Source organism: Pantherophis guttatus, chromosome 8 (assembly GCF_059756535.1).
Source record: "Pantherophis guttatus breed Tessera chromosome 8, ASM5975653v1, whole genome shotgun sequence".
NCBI lineage: Eukaryota > Metazoa > Chordata > Lepidosauria > Squamata > Colubridae > Pantherophis > Pantherophis guttatus.
The window spans coordinates 52,971,175-52,988,570 of NC_142070.1; the positions used below are offsets into that span (position 1 = coordinate 52,971,175).

At 36.1% G+C, this 17,396-nt stretch overlaps 1 protein-coding gene across 14 annotated transcripts in view; it reads left to right on the forward strand.

Moving 5' to 3' along the window:
* The window catches only part of NEK1 (NIMA related kinase 1), a 90,118-nt gene that overhangs the window by 66,584 nt on the left and 6,138 nt on the right, over positions 1-17,396 (forward strand). For 11 of the 14 annotated variants that reach the window (XM_087875136.1, XM_034442667.3, XM_087875137.1 and 8 more), the window contains 6 exons: positions 7,829-7,996; positions 8,857-8,971; positions 9,243-9,346; positions 11,383-11,594; positions 12,412-12,563; positions 15,162-15,361. In XM_087875136.1, the coding sequence (XP_087731262.1) occupies positions 7,829-7,996; positions 8,857-8,971; positions 9,243-9,346; positions 11,383-11,594; positions 12,412-12,563; positions 15,162-15,361 (951 nt within the window). The other 3 variants (XR_015729221.1, XM_087875146.1, XM_087875147.1) reach the window with 3 other exon arrangements.

Consider the following 17,396-nt stretch of genomic DNA (forward strand, 5'->3'; position numbering starts at 1 on the left):
TATCTTCTTTTAATTATGAATACCTCAAAGTTATCCATATTCCTAGGTATTTTGTTTTCTTCACTACCTGGAAACCTAAGGATTTTTCCAACTCTTTCTTATATGCTTCTGTTACATTTTTCACTATTATTTTGGTTTTTGTTTTGTTAAGTTTAAAGCCAGCAACTTCTCCATACTTCTGTATTTCCTGTAGTAATTTTGGGCCAGTTTCTAATGGGTCTTCTGTTATTAGTGCCACGTCATCTGCGAAGGCTTGCGTTTTGAAAATTTCTTTCCTAATCTTTAGTCCTTTGATTTCTTTATTAGATCTAATCTTCCTAAGTAGCACTTCTAACACCAAGATGAAAAGTAGGGGGGATAGGGGGCATCCCTGCCTTACTCCCTTTTGGATCTGAAATGTTCGAGTCTTGTCCCCATTTATTAGAATACTCGCTCTCTGTTTATGGTAAATATTCTCAATCATTTTCCTAAAATTTGCCCCAAATCCCATTAAATTAATTTGATTGACCATAAAGCTCCAATTCAGGTTGTCGAACGCCTTTTGGGCATCCACAAACACTAGCGCCAACTGCTTTTCGGGATGTTGCTCATAATATTCTATAACATTTAATACCGTTCTCAGATTGTCCCTCATTTGTCTTCCTGGAAGGAATCAGTTCTGGTCCTTATGGATCCAAAGGTTTTAAAAAAATTTTACCCTCTCTGCTATTTTACTCATAAACAATTTATAATCTGAATTTAGTAAGGAGATGGGTCTATAATTTGCAATTTGTTTCGGATCGGCACCTTCTTTCAATATGAGTGTGAGATACACTTCCCTCCAAGTATCCGGGATTCTTGTACCAACCAAGACCTCATTAAAGATTTCTAATAATTCTAATTGCAATGCTTCGTCAAATTTTATATAGATTTCCCCTGGGAGTCCATCTGGACCTGGGGTTTTATTGTTTTTAATTTTAGTAAGAGCAATTTTAAGTTCCTCTATTGTAATTTTGTTATTCAACATTTCCCTCTCTTCTTCTCTTATGTGAGGTAGGCTAGCTTCCATCAGATATTGTTCCACCTTATCTGGCTCAATCTCTTCCTCTTTGTATAGAGCTTCGTAGAATTCTCTTGTTCTTTCTAATTTATCCTCTTCCTTTGTCAGGAGGTTACCCTTAGAATCTTCTAATGCAAGAATTTGACTTTTTTCATTTTCTTTTTTTAATTTGTATGCAAGCCATCTTCCGGACTTATTCGCGTTCTCGAAGTAGTAATGCTTTGTTCTTTTTATTTTTTGCGCTAACTCGTCCTGATCCAAAATATCCAGCCTATGCCTCGCCATCATCCACTTTTGTTTAGCCACCTCGTCTCCCGGGTTTTGCAGTAAATTATTTTCCGCTTCTTCTAACCTTTTGGTGTGGGCCTCCCTAGCGTTCCTTTTTTCTTTATTTTTAAACGCCATATACGATATAGCTACTCCTCTCACATAAGCCTTCATAGTATCCCAAATAATTTCTCTGGCCGTACCTTGATTACCATTTTCTGTAAAAAAGCGCTTTACTTCTTCATTCAGTTTAAATATAAACTCTTTTTCATTCAGTAAGTTCGTTTGTAATCTCCATCTCTATTGTTTCCTCTTATTCCTATAATGCCAATTTATTTCGAGGAGCTTGTGATCTGCCCAGGCGTTTGTGCTCATATCGACCTTCTTAATTTCCAATCCTAGTTTCCTGGTGGCCCAAACCATGTCTATTTTAGACCAGGAATTCTGCGGATTCGAGTAGAAGGTGTATTGTCTGTCGGAAGGATGCAATGTTCGCCACATGTCAATTAGGTTTAATTCATCCACCAAATCAAAAAAACTTTTTGGCAAAGGTATCCTTTTATTTTTTTTAATTTTTCCACTTTTATAGTCTCTGTCTGGGTCTACAATACCATTAAAGTCGCCTAACATACATATTTCATTATGCGCCCATTTTCCTAATTGTTCATGTAATTTCCGATAAAATTGTCCCTGTTTTTTATTCGGGGCATGTACCCCCACCAACATCATTTTAGAGTTACCACTCGTTACCTCTATCATTAGGATTCTCCCTTTGGCATCTTTATATTTTAGTTCTGCCTCTATTCCTCTTCTGACATACATAGCAACCCCCCTTTTTCTTTTCTCTGCTAAGGACACGAATACTTTGCCGAATTTAGTATATTCTAGAAAATTGGCCTCTTCTTTTTTTATGTGGACCTCCTGTATGCATATTATATCCAGATTTTGTTTAACCAGTTTTGACAGTATTAACTTCCTCTTCTTATAATCATTTAAGCCATTGACATTTAGAGATAGAATTTTTGTATCATTCATTCCTAATGTTTGTATCTAATTCCTAGTTCTTGTTTGTTTTTAGAGTTACTGCTCTTACCGGTCTAGTTTTTTTTCCTTTTTCTTCTTCTTCTTCTCTTTTCTTCTCCTCTTCTATATCTTCCTTTGTACTTTGTTCTTGGGAAGTTTCTTCTTCTGTGTTTGCCGTTTCGATTTCCTCCTTGCTATTTTGCTCCTCTTCCCCCCACCCCTAGCTGATCTAGAAAGTCCTGTGCTGCACTTAAGCTGTCAATTTTAATTTTCCTTCCCTGCCATGAGATTAACATCCCCTCTGGCAGGAGCCATCTAAATATTATGTTTCTTCTATTCAATTGACTCATCAGAAATCTATAATTCTTCCTCCCTTCCCTCACTCTTTTTGGTACTTGTTTTAAAATAATCACCTCTTTCCCTCTGAATGTAATTTGTTCCTCTCGCGCTATGTTGTATAAGATGTCCCTCACTTTTTTTCTGGCGAATCTTACATGGACCTCCCTAGGGAGCCTGTTCCTTCTCGCATAATTTGTTTGGACTCTATAGACTTCGTCAAGCTCTCTAATGATTTCCTGTTTGTCTTGCTGGAGAGCATCCGCAATCAACTCAGCCATCTTATCACCCAGATCTTCTTCTTTTTCTTCACAAATATTTTGAAAACGGAGGTAGAATGAGGCCTTGTCCATTTCAAGATGTATCAATGAGTCTTTGGTTTCCTTATTCTGTGTCGAAAAAGTTTGATCTACCATGTCCAGTTTCTTTTCGTTTTGTTCAATCTTTTGTTCTGCTTTTTGAATTCTTTTCTCATTATTAGCGATTGAAGCTTGGATCTCATTCATCTTTGAGTCTAGCACATGGATATCCAACTTTAATTCTGAGTAGTTACCGTATTTTCCGGCGTATAAGACGACTGGGCGTATAAGACGACCCCCAACTTTTCCTGTTAAAATATAGGGTTTGGGCTATACTCGCCATATAAGACTGCCCCTCTTCCAATGCACACCAAATAAAAATTAAAAAACATCAACTGGCTCACCTACAATGTAAAAGCAGCTGTGCTAGACCCAAAATGGCCCCTGTAACAAGCAGGAACCTCACACAGCCACAAAAAGTCCAAAAAACCACCTTTCACACTTTACACACACAAAATTCCACATACAGCTTTGTGAGATTTTGTGTGTTTGTGTAGTTAGAGTGAAACAGTACAGAAACGCACTAAATCTCAGAAAGCTGCACAAATATTGTTTTATTTTATTTTATTTTTATTTTTATATGAAAGCTAAATTTAAAACTTCCTAAACTTTAAATGGCTAGGTCTAAAAAAGAACAACTAAAAAAACCCCAATTGACTATTTTTTTTAAAGCTCCCAAAGGGGAAAAAAACTTACCCAATAGAACAGGGGTCTCCAACCTTGGCAACTTTAAGACTTGTAGACTTCAACTCCCAGAATTCCTCAGCCAGCTTTGCTTTGCTGGCTGAGGAATTCTGGGAGTTGAAGTCCACAACTAACTCCTTGCTTGATTGCAGGCAGGGAGTTGCTTGCTTGCCTGAATAGATTCAGGCAAGCAAAGCAAGGCAAGCGTTGTGACTAGCAGCTGAGGTAAGCAAGCTGGAGGGGGAAAACTTTTTCCCTTTTACATGGCTCTGGCCATCCCAGCTGAGTTGCAGGGAACTCAGCTGGGATCGTCAGAGCTGGGATCCTCAGAGTAAAAGGGAAAAAACTTTTTTCCTTTTACGTGGTTTCTGGTGATCCCAGCTGAGTTGCAGGGAACTCAGCTGGGATCGTCAGAGCTGGGATCCTCAGAGTAAAAGGGAAAAAACTTTTTTCCTTTTACGTGGTTTCTGGCGATCCCAGCTGAGTTGCAGGGAACTCAGCTGGGATCGTCAGAGCTGGGATCCTCAGAGTAAAAGGGAAAAAACTTTTTTCCTTTTACGTGGTTTCTGGCCATCCCAGCTGAGTTGCAGGGAACTCAGCTGGGATCGCCAGAGCTGGGATCGCCAGAGCCATTTAAGGCTCGTCAGAGCCTTTCAGGCTGGTCTGCCTGGTTACAGGAGAACTACACCCGGCGTATAAGACGACCCCTGACTTTTGAGAAGATTTTCATGTGTTTAAAAGTCGTCTTATACGCCGGAAAATACGGTATTTAGCAGTTTCTCTTGCATCACTAACATAGTTTCTTGGATAAGTGACAGAGAGGACTGTACAGTTTGTAAAGTTGGGGTTGTTGGAGGTTTATCTATTTTCTGCAAGCCTTCTAATGACTTCTGAGTAGCTGGGGACCACATTGCTAAGGTAGGATTGATAGGATTTTTTACCGGTTTTCAAGATTGTTGAAGTCATACTTGCCATTTCTTTCAAAATTGACTTTTGTTCTTTTATTATTTTCTCAATATTTCTCCAAATAATCATTCAGTGGCACTTGCCACTGTTTTCCACTATTAGTTATTTCTTGGAATCCTAATTAAGTTACTTGCTTTGTTAGGTATGAGAGGTCTATTTATTTAAAGACTCTTCCTTAAATTCCTATCCTTAACCTTCTTAATTCCATTGACTTTGACCAGCAATATCACTTTCAGTTGGACTCTCAGGTAGATAGCGCTTGAATCACAATATTAATACTATCAAATGCTTGATTGTAATTGATTAAATATTAATTATTTATTTATACTTAATTTAACAGCTAGTAAATAATTGAATAATTGTTAAGAATTAATTTTCTTTGTGGGGGATTAGTTCAGGTCCCTTAAATACAAACAATATCTATCGTTTTCTGGTGTCTTAAATCACTCTACTTCCTAGAATATACAAATATCCTCTATCTCTTAAGTTCCTATATCTTACCTAATTAATTTTTTAAAAAATTGATTTCAAGTACAAAATAGTATATAACTCTAAGTGCAATAAATTACTATAAAAAATAAGTTACTACAAATAAATTCTACCAATATAAATAAATACAGTTAGATGCTTAACAGATTAAATATATAATTAGTCAGATATATAGTAGATATAAAGAGGTAGAAAGATATCTATTACTATATTATATTATAAATATTATATTATAACTTATAACTATTAAAGGTGAAGAAAGTTCAAAGTTTGGTGGTTATAAAAATTTACAATATTTGTTGTAATAGTTAATAATAATATATAAAATACAGATTACTGCATAAAGCATATCTGGGATGGAGCAGAGTAAGTTTCTTTACTGCACAGCCTCCCAATTTCTTCCGGTCTTTCTTCTTTCCAAGTTCGGAGGTCTGAGTCTGCACTCTATGGTTGGTCTCAGTGCTAGATTGTCTCAAGCCAGTCCTTCAGATTGTTACTCTGTCCAGTCACTGAGATGGCAGTGTTTCCTGTTCTTCTCCACAGTCGAGTATAAACAAATCTCCACTGCCTTGTTTTCCGCTGGATCAGTGCTGTAGACAACCGAAAAAAGGAAGATTTTTCTGGGTTCCTTTCTCTTCTTGCTCGCTAAACCCACCAACTCTCTCTCTTGCGCAGAAAATCACACGCCAGTCTCACGCCAGTCTCTCCGTTCACCACGCTGGCTTGTCAGGTTCCAACTTCTTTAGATCTCCTCCTTTAATTTCAATCGCCGCTCTTTCCCTCGCTGAGCCCTTATCGCCCGACTCCACCGGCCCCTTCTTTGATACCCTCTTTAGGCAGGAAAGGTGGGCTCCGATTTTGACACTGCAGCCTCCGAATCTCCTAGCTCCCGTCTCGTTGCTGGCTGCTACAGCTTCGGGTCCGCCATTAAGGCAGACTCACACACGTTAGATTGACAGAGCCGCCGGGTCTAGCAAGAAGCATTTGCAATTCGCTTTCTCGCTTGCCTGGCTCTCTCTATTGTCTGTGGGGCTCTCCAGGTCCCGCGCCCCCGAAGGGATCCCCAAAACGCGGTGACAGATGGTGTTGTGGAGTAGCGGTCACTCACTCAGCACCATATCGCCGCAGCTCACCAACCGGAATTCCAAGCTTTTTTCATTATCCCCAGAAGGAACAGTTCCAATGTATATTCCAGTTGAGCTCCGGTTATTTCCTGCAACCAATTTTTTATTTTTTTCCAATATTTTTTCGATTCTGAACCCAGCTGCCATGAGTGATAGAAGGTACCCTGCTTTTGTCCACATTTCCAACAATTTGGAGTTAAATTTGGATATATTTTTGCTAATCTTGAGGGATACCAAATGCCAACGGTAGAACATTTTGTATTGGTTTTCTTTATATTTTGCCAATCTTGTTATTTTATAATTTCTGTTCCAAATGGTTTCCCATTCCTCTAATTCAATATTGTGCCCTACATTCTTTGCCCACACTATCATCACTCCCTTCACTAATTATTCTGCTTTTCCAAATTCCAAAAAATATTTATACAATTTGATTATTAACTTTTCATCCGTTCCAATCAGTAATTTATCTAAGTGTTGTGTAACCAGTTCAATTCCATATTCCTCTTTATCTTTTAAATACCACGATATTATTTGTAGATAAGGCCACCAATCAATGTTAATTCCTTGTTTCTCCAGATCTTGCCTACTTTTTAAATTTCCTTGATCATCTAAAATTTCACAATATTTAACCATTTTATTTATATCCATAATGTTTGGGTGTATCTTGCCTCCATTGTTGACACCCACCCAGGCATTTTCATATAGTATTTTTTTCTTAGTTTCTTGAAATATTAACATTAAGGCCTCTCGTATTTTGTGATGAAAAAAATATGAATGGGATTTATTTTCTTTGTCCCATAGAAAGGCATGCCACCCCTTTTGTAGATCATGCCCTTCCAATATAAGTAATCTTCTATTTCTTAAGTTTATCCACTCCTTAACCCAGGTTAAAATTGCTGCTTTGTAGTAGAGTCACCAATCTGGTGACCTGGAAGCCCTAGACCTCCTCTGCTTTTACTATCTTGAAGGTCTGTTAATTTTATTCGTGCTTTTCTACCTGCCCATATAAATTTTGTGGTGATTTGGTTCAATTCTACAAAAAAAATCTTATCCAATGTTTTGAGTAAAAGAGGAATCATCTCACCCAGTTCCCTTCGCTGTTCATTTACACCACTCCTGCGCTTTCTTTGTTGCCTTGGCTGTCCTAGCTTCACAGCAGCCATTTTTGGCTACCTCTTCTCCTCGTCGTGAAGGAGAGAAGGAAAAAAATCCTGCAACAAGCAGAAGAGATTGCGACTCTCCACGACCTGCAGGATGCCCTTCTTTTCTTCACCACCCCTCCAGGGTGGCTTTAGCTCCTTTTGGAGCCTTTTAACATGGAGAACTCTGCATGGGAGTACGGAGATCCACTCCTCAAGTCTGATATCACCACGATGTCAGCCGGAAGTCCCAATCTCTGCATTTCTATACAATTGCAGTACAGTTTTAAAATAACATGGATTAAAAATGCAGTTTCTGAGTGCTGAATGCTACATTTCATGTTTGCTGAAAGGAATTCAGTAAGAAGTATGTTTCAAATGATAACGTTGTTTTTTCTGTAGAAGTGTCAAAGACAACTTTAACAGTAGGAAAGAGCGATAATGCTAGAGCAGTAACTTCTGTTGAAGGAAAATCATCATTTGAAGCTGATAATAGTAAAAATATGGCAACAGCAAGGCTTCATGGATCTGAGTTAGCCCAATTATCATCTGAACCTACTCTGACGGAAGGTATGTCTTGCCAATTCTAAATTCAAGTATATTTAAATGTATTATTCTAATAAAGCAGGAAAAATATATTAAAGAAGCTTGACAAGAATTTGTTACCTATATGAAACCCTGCAATCCATCTGTTTTATTCCAGCATACTTTTGGTCCTGATTGATTGTACAAGAGCATTATATCATTATAATGATACTTATTTCTTATATCTTTATTCTTTAATTCTGTCTTGTTTCTATTCTTATTGTAAACTGCCCAGGGTGTCAGTGCATTGGGATAGTTGACAAATGCTGTTACAGATAGGTCTCAATTTATGACTGTAATAGAGCATTCCCTGTGATGGTCATAAAGTGGGTCACCCAGTGACCAACACAATTTCACTATCTTTTTTGTGGCGGCTGCTAAGAGAATGTGACAATCATTTGCTGTGCGGCATTTTCGCCAAAAATAGGAACTAACTGGCAAAAACATTGTAAATCACCATCATGTGATTCCATGACACTGCAAACAGCTGTAAATGTGCTAAGCACCCAAAATACAATCATTTGACGGTGTGTGTGTGTGTGTTTAGAGATCTGTTGTGAATTTGAATGGTTGCTAAGCAACTAGTCATAAGTTCAGGACTATGTAGTTAAATATTCAATCAGACATAACAAACATGTAAAGATAATACAGAGAAATATTTAATAACATTTCATGTGGCATTTTAAAATATGACTTGACTGGTTATATCTTGCTATTGCTATTTTTGAGTTCTGTTAAAGATTTTTAAATGATATTCATGCATAATATTTCAAAAGAGTTTATGCCTTGCTGCTGAATTTGCTGTGTGTAAACATCTCCAGAAAAGCTAAAACTTTTCCCTATAGAATCAGATGATTTGGAAGCAGAATTGCTAGAAGAAACCCAAAGAAACAAATGTCAAACAAATATATTTCCTGTTGCTGAAGTGTGGGTTAATGAAGGAAAAGAAAAGGAAACAATGTAAGTCCCCATTATTTATTTATTTATTTATTTATTTATTTATTTATTTATTTATTTATTTATTTATTATTTATTGCGATTTATATGCCGCCTTTCTCCCTAGGGACTCAAGGCGCCTTACAAAATGACAACTTCAATACAAATCACAATACAATACAAAATTAAAATCAGTAAAGTATCAGTATTTTATACTGCCTCCATTTGAAAATCAATTTTTGACAAACTAATAATGAACTATTTGCTTTTTTTCCTGGTTGTGATACTCCCACAGGTCAGAAGTTCATACTGATAATTGTCACTATGACGACAACAAAGATCTTGCTATAGAAGATGGAATTCATAAAAAAATACCAATCCATGATGAACCATCAATAGGTCAGCACCTGCAATTGTTTAAAGCAAAACTCCTCCACATTTTTGTACTGATTGGTACATTTGGAAATTTCAGAACATTTGTGGGTATAGTCACAAAATGAATGCTATTAGAGAATTTTCCCAAAATAGCTGGCATGTAGGGACAGAGATAGTCACAAAACCACTGAGAATATATTGATTATTCCTATTTATCTATATCTTATTAGAGAGCTGGTGAACATTGGGCAGTAGTCATCTAACATTTCTATCTTTAGGAACATTTTTGGATTTATTTAATGCACAAGTGCATTCCTATAAATGAAGACATTTGAAGATTCCCTCATCTTAGATAATTTAACGAATTCTCTGTTAATTCTAATGCTATATCTATTGTTTACTGTTTTATAATATTGTTTTATATTGTAAGCTGCCAGAGTCCCCACAAATAAATTTAATAAATAATAATAATGTATTTTGCAGCTTGTGAGCTTCCTGCTGACTAATAGATTGCTATGTATGCACATACATAACACACCTGCATGCACACAAGTCACATTTAAAATACCAATAAAAGAGAATATTTGTAGCTCAGGATTGAAATGAGGGAGTATAGCACTGATGATGAAACATCTGCAATAAAACAACCAAGCTCAGAGAGCACCAAAGACCTCTCACATTTAAAGTGTTCCTTCTGGAATGGAATATGGTGGGCCATAACACATCCTTACATAATTAACATCCTTAGGTCTTTAAATGGTAAAATGGGACTGGATTGGATGTGTCTGGATATTTATTTATTTAAGTACATTTACAACACATGTACAGCAACCCATTTACAACAAATCTAGGCAGCTAACAATATTAGTAACATAATAAAACAATCATAATAATACAATGGCAGATGAGAAAACATTTGCATCCTTAACAATCATCTCCTGACCGCATGCCTAGATAATAACCATGTTTAAAGGCTTTTCACAATGCTAATTGGAGCCAGCTTCACCCACATTATTTTTTTATATGTTGTTCAGTTTAAATAGGAAACCTGTGTAACAAAATCTACCTACCTGAAAATAAACCTCTTGTGATCCCAATATTCTTAAGGAACAGAACTGTCAGCAGAATTTTGTCTTTATATCTGATTCTTTCTGATCAGTACAAGGATGTAGGAAGAAAAAAATGCAGATGACACAGAAAAGAGATCATGTGATGAGTGAAAGAACTCTTTTCCTTTTGCCATTTATCCTGCTGAAAAATCTCCACTTTTCTCACACATAGGCTTTCATAGCCTATGGCGATGTGGAGGACAGTTATTTACTGTTTAATTTAAATGAATTATGAATTAAGCACAAATTTTAAAAAATAATTATAGAAAAGCTAACTATTGTAGTTAATAATGAAAACATTGTATTAAGACTTTGATAAGATATCTTTAAACTATTAAAAGAGATGTTTGTAAGAAGTCTGTCTTAAGCACTGGAAGCACTATTAGAAATTATAAAGAAAAATGCAATAAATGTTATATAAACTAAGTCTGGAATATTTTACACAGGATAGTTGATAATAATAATCCTGAGAACAAGGAGAGGAAGAATCCAGTTGAACAGTCTTCTAGAATCAAGTTTATCTGCTTTTGTTCTTTTTGTACGACTGTCAGATGTAATAAGCCCAAAACCTGGGACTGATAATTATTTCTCTTGAGCTGAGCAGCAATGCTTTTTTCAATAGTGTTGCAGTAGAAACAGTCAAGAATTGAAAAGAACCAAATTTGATTGACAGGACTTCTTAACATTCATTAGGTAGATAAAATTTAATGACTTGAACATAAAATTACTGAATTTAACTGACAACTTGAAAAAAACTGTTTATTTCAGATAGGAGGGAATGCTGATGCATTGTTTTAATAACAATGTACAGTATTCATATTTTAATTCTAAAATGCTTGCTAAATATAAAATTCCTTCAGATGTTTGAATCATTCTTTTACTTAATTGGAGCCCTTGAATTGTTACTATTGTATATGTATTTTTAAAATAGTTTGGTCTTTATTATACCAGAGACCAACAGCCCTGCACTGCCTGAACCCTTTTTTCAGAAGGTCCAGGAACACCAAGCAAGACTAGTAGCTTTTCCAGTTCTTTCAACACAGTCTTCCTTTGAAGATTCTCTTCCAACAAGGTCACGCTCTGTATCGCCAGAGAAAACAAAAGGCAAAAATTCAGTGTTGGTAGGGCTTTCTACAGGTCTGTTTGATGCAAACAACCCAAAGGCAAGTGTTAAAAATCTTTAATATCTTTCACAATCTAAATCCTGTAATTGAAAGCAAACACATATTTTTTATGAACTGATTAAGCCACATAAATTAATATAAAATGTTGGGTTTTGCATGCACATGTATGGATTTATTTGTTAATAGATATAGCATTTCTTCTAAATGATTATAAAATTATGATATCTGACCTGTACAGCAGGGGTTCCCAACTCCTGAGACACAGATCGGTACCGGTGTGTGGCCTATTAGGAACCAAGGTGCATAGCTGGAGGTGAGTTACCGGTGAGGGACAAAATCAAAACCATTTCTCCCGCCCCCAGTCTGTAGAAAAATTGTCTTCCACGAAACCAGTCGCTGGTGCCAAAAGGTTGGGGGCCACTGCTGTACAGTACAAGAATTACATACAAAAGTTTTCATATAAAAGAGACATTTTGTAATGTTGGAAACAGATGGCGTTCTGGGAAATTATGTTTGAAATAGAAATTTTATTTAAGAATTTAAAAGTTGTGAAAAAGTTATAATGTTTGTTATGCGATAAACAGTTTATCACATTATATATTGTTATAAACCTCTATTACATAATGAGAAAAATTCAGTTTTGTCAGGAAAACTAACATAGTTTAACCTGTTCTATTAACAACCTGTAACTTCTTCTCATTGCCAAACAATATAGTTGCTTCATTCTTAGAGATAAAAATAAAGATAAATTTACTTTGTTACAATATTTTATATTCATATCTTGATTAAGATACTATGTTATTTTGATATTGCTTTTTGATTTAATCTATTCATGTAATGCACTATTTCATTTCAGTTGCTGAGGACATGTTCCCTTCCAGATCTTTCAAAATTATATAGAACATTAGTTGATGTTCCTAGTGTTGCAGATGTCCAAAATCAAGAGAATCTTGAAATTGATGATGTTGAAGATGTACCAATTAAAGAACATTCAGATTCTGAAGAAATGTGAGCTATCCTACTTCACTAAAAGTATTTAGAGAATGTGTTTGGCATGATTTTCATGAGAATTAAAATAAATGATAGTATTAATAAAAGGTAAATTTTAAAAAAGGGGTTGTTTGCTATCCCAGTCTGGTACTCTTCAAAAGATCGGGGCTGCAGTTTTCAGAGGTCCCAACTAGTATGCTCAGTGCCTCTTTTGGTTGGGTGTTTGGTCCCCAGTACATTTGAGGTGCGCAGCTTGGAGAAGTCTAGGTTATGCTGGGGCATGTTGGTGTCTTTAATCAGGAAGGGAAAACAGTTCAGAACATACTTTGAACAGTAATAAAAATGCACAAAAAACCAAATATGTAACCATTTTTTATTTCTTTACAGTACATTAAGTATTAATGCACCTGATGGAAATCATTCATTAATTCCGTTGTAGAATACTTTGAAGTGTTTTATTGGCGAAATTGGAATGTAGTAATTACAGAAGGTTGATCACCAATAGAATGGCTTGGAAAGGAAACTGAATGTCTGTTGCTGCAAAATACATTCTGGGAGTGAGCACAAAAGGTTTTGAGAAACAGGCAAAATGTCTACAGACTTAGACATTGAGACAAACGAAAAAAGTTTTCATTTATGCACTTTGTTACCTTCATTAGCAATGATAGCCGGGCTTGCTGATCTTACAGGTTAGCAGGCTGGAGGACTTCCCTGCCTGCCTCCCATCCCCACCTCAGCCTTTTGGGTCTTTATATACTTGATCCACTTGTTCTTTGATATCCTGGCTTGGTCATTCTTGCCAAGGGTCTCCTCCCATGGCATCTATCCCCTAACAATGATGTGAGAGGGGTTTCAGAACTTGTGCTGTCTTTCTGGTAATTATCAGGTAAACTTATATATTAAAATACTTTTTGTAGCAGATAAATTAAGACCTATTCCAATCAAAACAGCAACTTTAAAAGAGAATTAACAAAAGAACCCCCACTACTTTAGGGAGAACATAAGATGGTAATGGTCTGTTACACGTTTTCATCTAAAAAAAATACTATAGAGAAATTGGAAGGATATTTCAGTTTATTCTAAACCACAAAAAAAATCTTAAGAGAAATTATTTCCTCTGGCACAATCTGGAATATACATAAAAGTACAGAAAATTATTGAGCTGGCAAAGATAAAAGATATAAAATGAGGATTCAAAACAACATACAAAAGCAAAACAATCATCTGAACTTAATCGAACAGCTAGTTAAAACATATTGACTTATTTCTATAGAAATAGAAGTTTTTCTTGAATTCCAGTGCTTCCTTTTAACTGGGTTTTACTTTTTTTCCCTGGAAATTCCAATTTTTAATCTGAAGTCTTCAGAAACAGTGTTAATGTCTTTTCTCAGTTTCAGTCCAGCAACAATTTCTTAATTTCTTCAACAATTTCTGCTCAAGTGTGTAAAATAATTCAGATTTTTCCTTCTCAAAGACAGAGCAGTATACCTTTCTGTGTAGGTTGGAAGCTACCTTCATTCAGGAGATGTACTGTATATTTAAACTAAGATACTAGTTAGCATGTAAGCTGAAGGTTTGCAACCCACTTTCTCACCAAAGCAGTACATCCAATTGCACAGTTATTTGTGAATTTCTTGATTTGTAAAGTAGTTCTTAAATATTCAAAACCTATGTCTTGTAACAGTTAATATCGCTTCTGCTTTGTCTCAGTGGTTGCATATCATTTTCATTTTGTAAAAGCTAATTGTTTTATTCATGGAGAGATATAATCACCCACTCTTAATTAGAATCTTACTTTCTTATGCTCTTCTTGCAAAATGGTTGAGGAATTCAAGTTTAGAATTTGAGATTTTCCATTTATTTGTTGTAACCACACACACTGTCCTGAAATAGTGACTTGTTTGCTCAGATATATCATACTTAAGAAAATTTCTCTTTCTCTTAAGCAGGCCTCTTTGCTAAGATCTATCTGCATGACAATGAGACAGAGAATGAAGTTTTCAATTATGACTCCTTATAAACTGAGAAAGCGAAGATAATTAAGATTGTATTGGCTTCTCTTTGCCAGTCTGTCTGATTTGTACTTCCTATTATTGATTTCAGTGTTAAAATGGTTTTACTTCTTAAGCAAAGAACCTCAACTGTTTTGAATTCACAAGGCTGGAGTTAAATTGAATAAATGAAACAGAAATTATCTGTAAAATGTTCAGTATTCATATCAGCATAAAACAAGGTCCAATTCATGTGATATATTTCAATCTATAGTATATTCTATAAAGCTGTTCACTTAACCAAGATCCAAAATTAAATTTATGACTGAGTTGATCACTTACATTTCCCATATCTGTTTGATATTTCTAATGCAAAATAATACTTTTCTGATAATTATCCACATGATCAGATAAGGGTGTCATTGTAGATCATATAAAAAATCCACAGAGGAGTGATTTTAGCGCAGCAAGTACATGACAGAATAACCACATGGCACAGTCTTTGTTGTCTATGATCAGTATTAGCTATTATTGTGGATAAAAACATGTTTTGCAGTTTTAGCTTCAACATTTCTGAAGAATTCACTCTTGATTAAAGTAATAGCCAAAAAAATTGTGTTTACAGAATCTTTGGGGAGACAGATACAGATTTGCAAGAGCTTCAGGCATCGATGGAGCAGTTACTTCTAGAGCAACCCAGTGATGAATTTAGTGAAGAGGAAGAAACAACATTAAAAGCCAAATGCCTAGGAAATGATACAGAGGTGGAAGAGGATGGCAACAATTTCAGTAGTGAAAGTGCTTTTAATGAAGAATGGCATTCAGGTATGCTTCGGTTCTGTATTTGTTTTATAGAAAGGTAAGTCTGAAATTGGTGAGTCAGTCTTCATCTTGTATGATGTTTAAACAAAGTTAACCTCAAGGACAAATCATTAGGACTATGTTACATATATATCCATTTATCAAATCTACTAAGCAAGCATTTTATTTAGCATTAGTTGAAGTAATGGGTACTGTGTTTCTCAAAAAAGACGACCCACCTTGAAAAGAAGCCCTATCACGTTTTTGAGCACATGCGATCAAAATAAGCCCCACCCACAAAATTAGCCCTAATTAAGACCCCACCCACCCCGGGGTGCAGGGGGTGGGGCGAGGCACACAGGTAAAAATTAAGCTAGGGTGGGGAGGGGGGGTGGAGCTGCCCTACTTACCAGGCCTTGCACACCCCAACACCTGCCTCACCTTCTTCTGTGGCCACTTGCTGCCACTCGCACACATCACCCTGGCCTCCATTTTGCCTTCAGATGCCTGCCAGAAGGCATCTTCAGCTGATAACACAGCTCCGGATCGATCCAGTGCCTTCTTTTTGGAGAAACACAGTAGCTTGAGATTGAACTATTGTTGTCCATGTCCATGTCCATGTCCATGTAAATAATTGCAAAATGGCCATTAAAAAGAGAATAGTGTTGTGCTCTATTATCAATTGCCCATTACTACAGGTGTGAACAGGAATTTTCTTAAAATAAATCATACTGAAGCTCTGTCCAGTCTGCCACTGCATATTTAGGACTAATGTGTCAGCATCCTTCAAAACTGTATTTCTAATTTTACTGAGCAACAGTTTACAGGTAGAGAATGTCTTACCACATTTGACTTTGAGATTTGTGCTAAGTGTGGAAATTGTTGAAGGTGTGTACAGTCTTAAATTATTTAATTGGATGCACAAAATAATTAAGACATATGGCAACTTTTTGAAACTTTTTCACTAAGATAATGGGAACAATTATTTATTTACCATTGGTTAGAACCAACCTCAAATATTATGTCCAGTTCTGAACAATTCAGAAAAATTGCTAAAGACTCAAGAAGATTAAAAGTTAAAATGTATGAAAAGAGAAAGGATATTTATTTATTTATTTATTATTCGTATTTCTATGCTGCCCACTCTCCAAGGACTCTGGGCGGCTTACAACAAAGACAACATGGACAACATATTGCCCCCAACAATCTGGGTCCTCATTTTACCTACCACGGAAGGATGGAAGGCTGAGTCAACCTTGAGCCAGTGAGATTTGATCTGCTGATCTGCTGAACTAGCAGTCAGCTGAAGTAGCTGCAGTACTGCACTCTAACCACTGTGCCACCTCGGCTCTTTATTTAGATTCAAGGGTGGAAATTCATCCTTCAGATACCTGAAAAGATGTTGCAAGTAATTCAAGACTTGTTCTTTCGCATTCCAAGTACAGGACATGGAATAATAGATTTAAGTTACAAGAAGTTAGATTTTGATTGACTGTTAGCAAAAATTTATTAACAGATTATTCAAATTATCCAAAACTGGTGGGTAGCTCTTAATTGGATGAGTTTCAGAAGAAAGTAGACAGTTGCCTGGATGCTTTAATTTGGATTCCTGTTCTGAGTGGAAGGTTGAATTCAATGCCCTTCAGAGTCCTTTTCTGATCTATGATTTTAATATTGTAACATTTCTTAATTTCATTAGTGCTATTTTATACTGAGCAAGCCTTTAATAAATATTATTTTGCCATTGCCATGAGGATAAGCTGCCTTTGTTGCTGTGTCAGCAGAATTCCATTGTTGTGGGAATTACTTGATATAACCAACTGAAAAATATCTGATGAAATTCAAGGCCTGACTAGGTGGCTCAGTGGCTAAGACACTGATCTTGTCAATCAGAAAGGTCGGCGATTCAAATCCCTAGTACAGGTCTCCTGCGTGAGCAGGAGGTTGGACTAGATGGCCTCCAAGGTCCCTTCCAACTCTTGTTACTGTTAAAGGCAGCATAGTTTGAAGAACATTGTTTTCAATGCATAGTTACCACCTTGCAGACTAAAAATTCCAG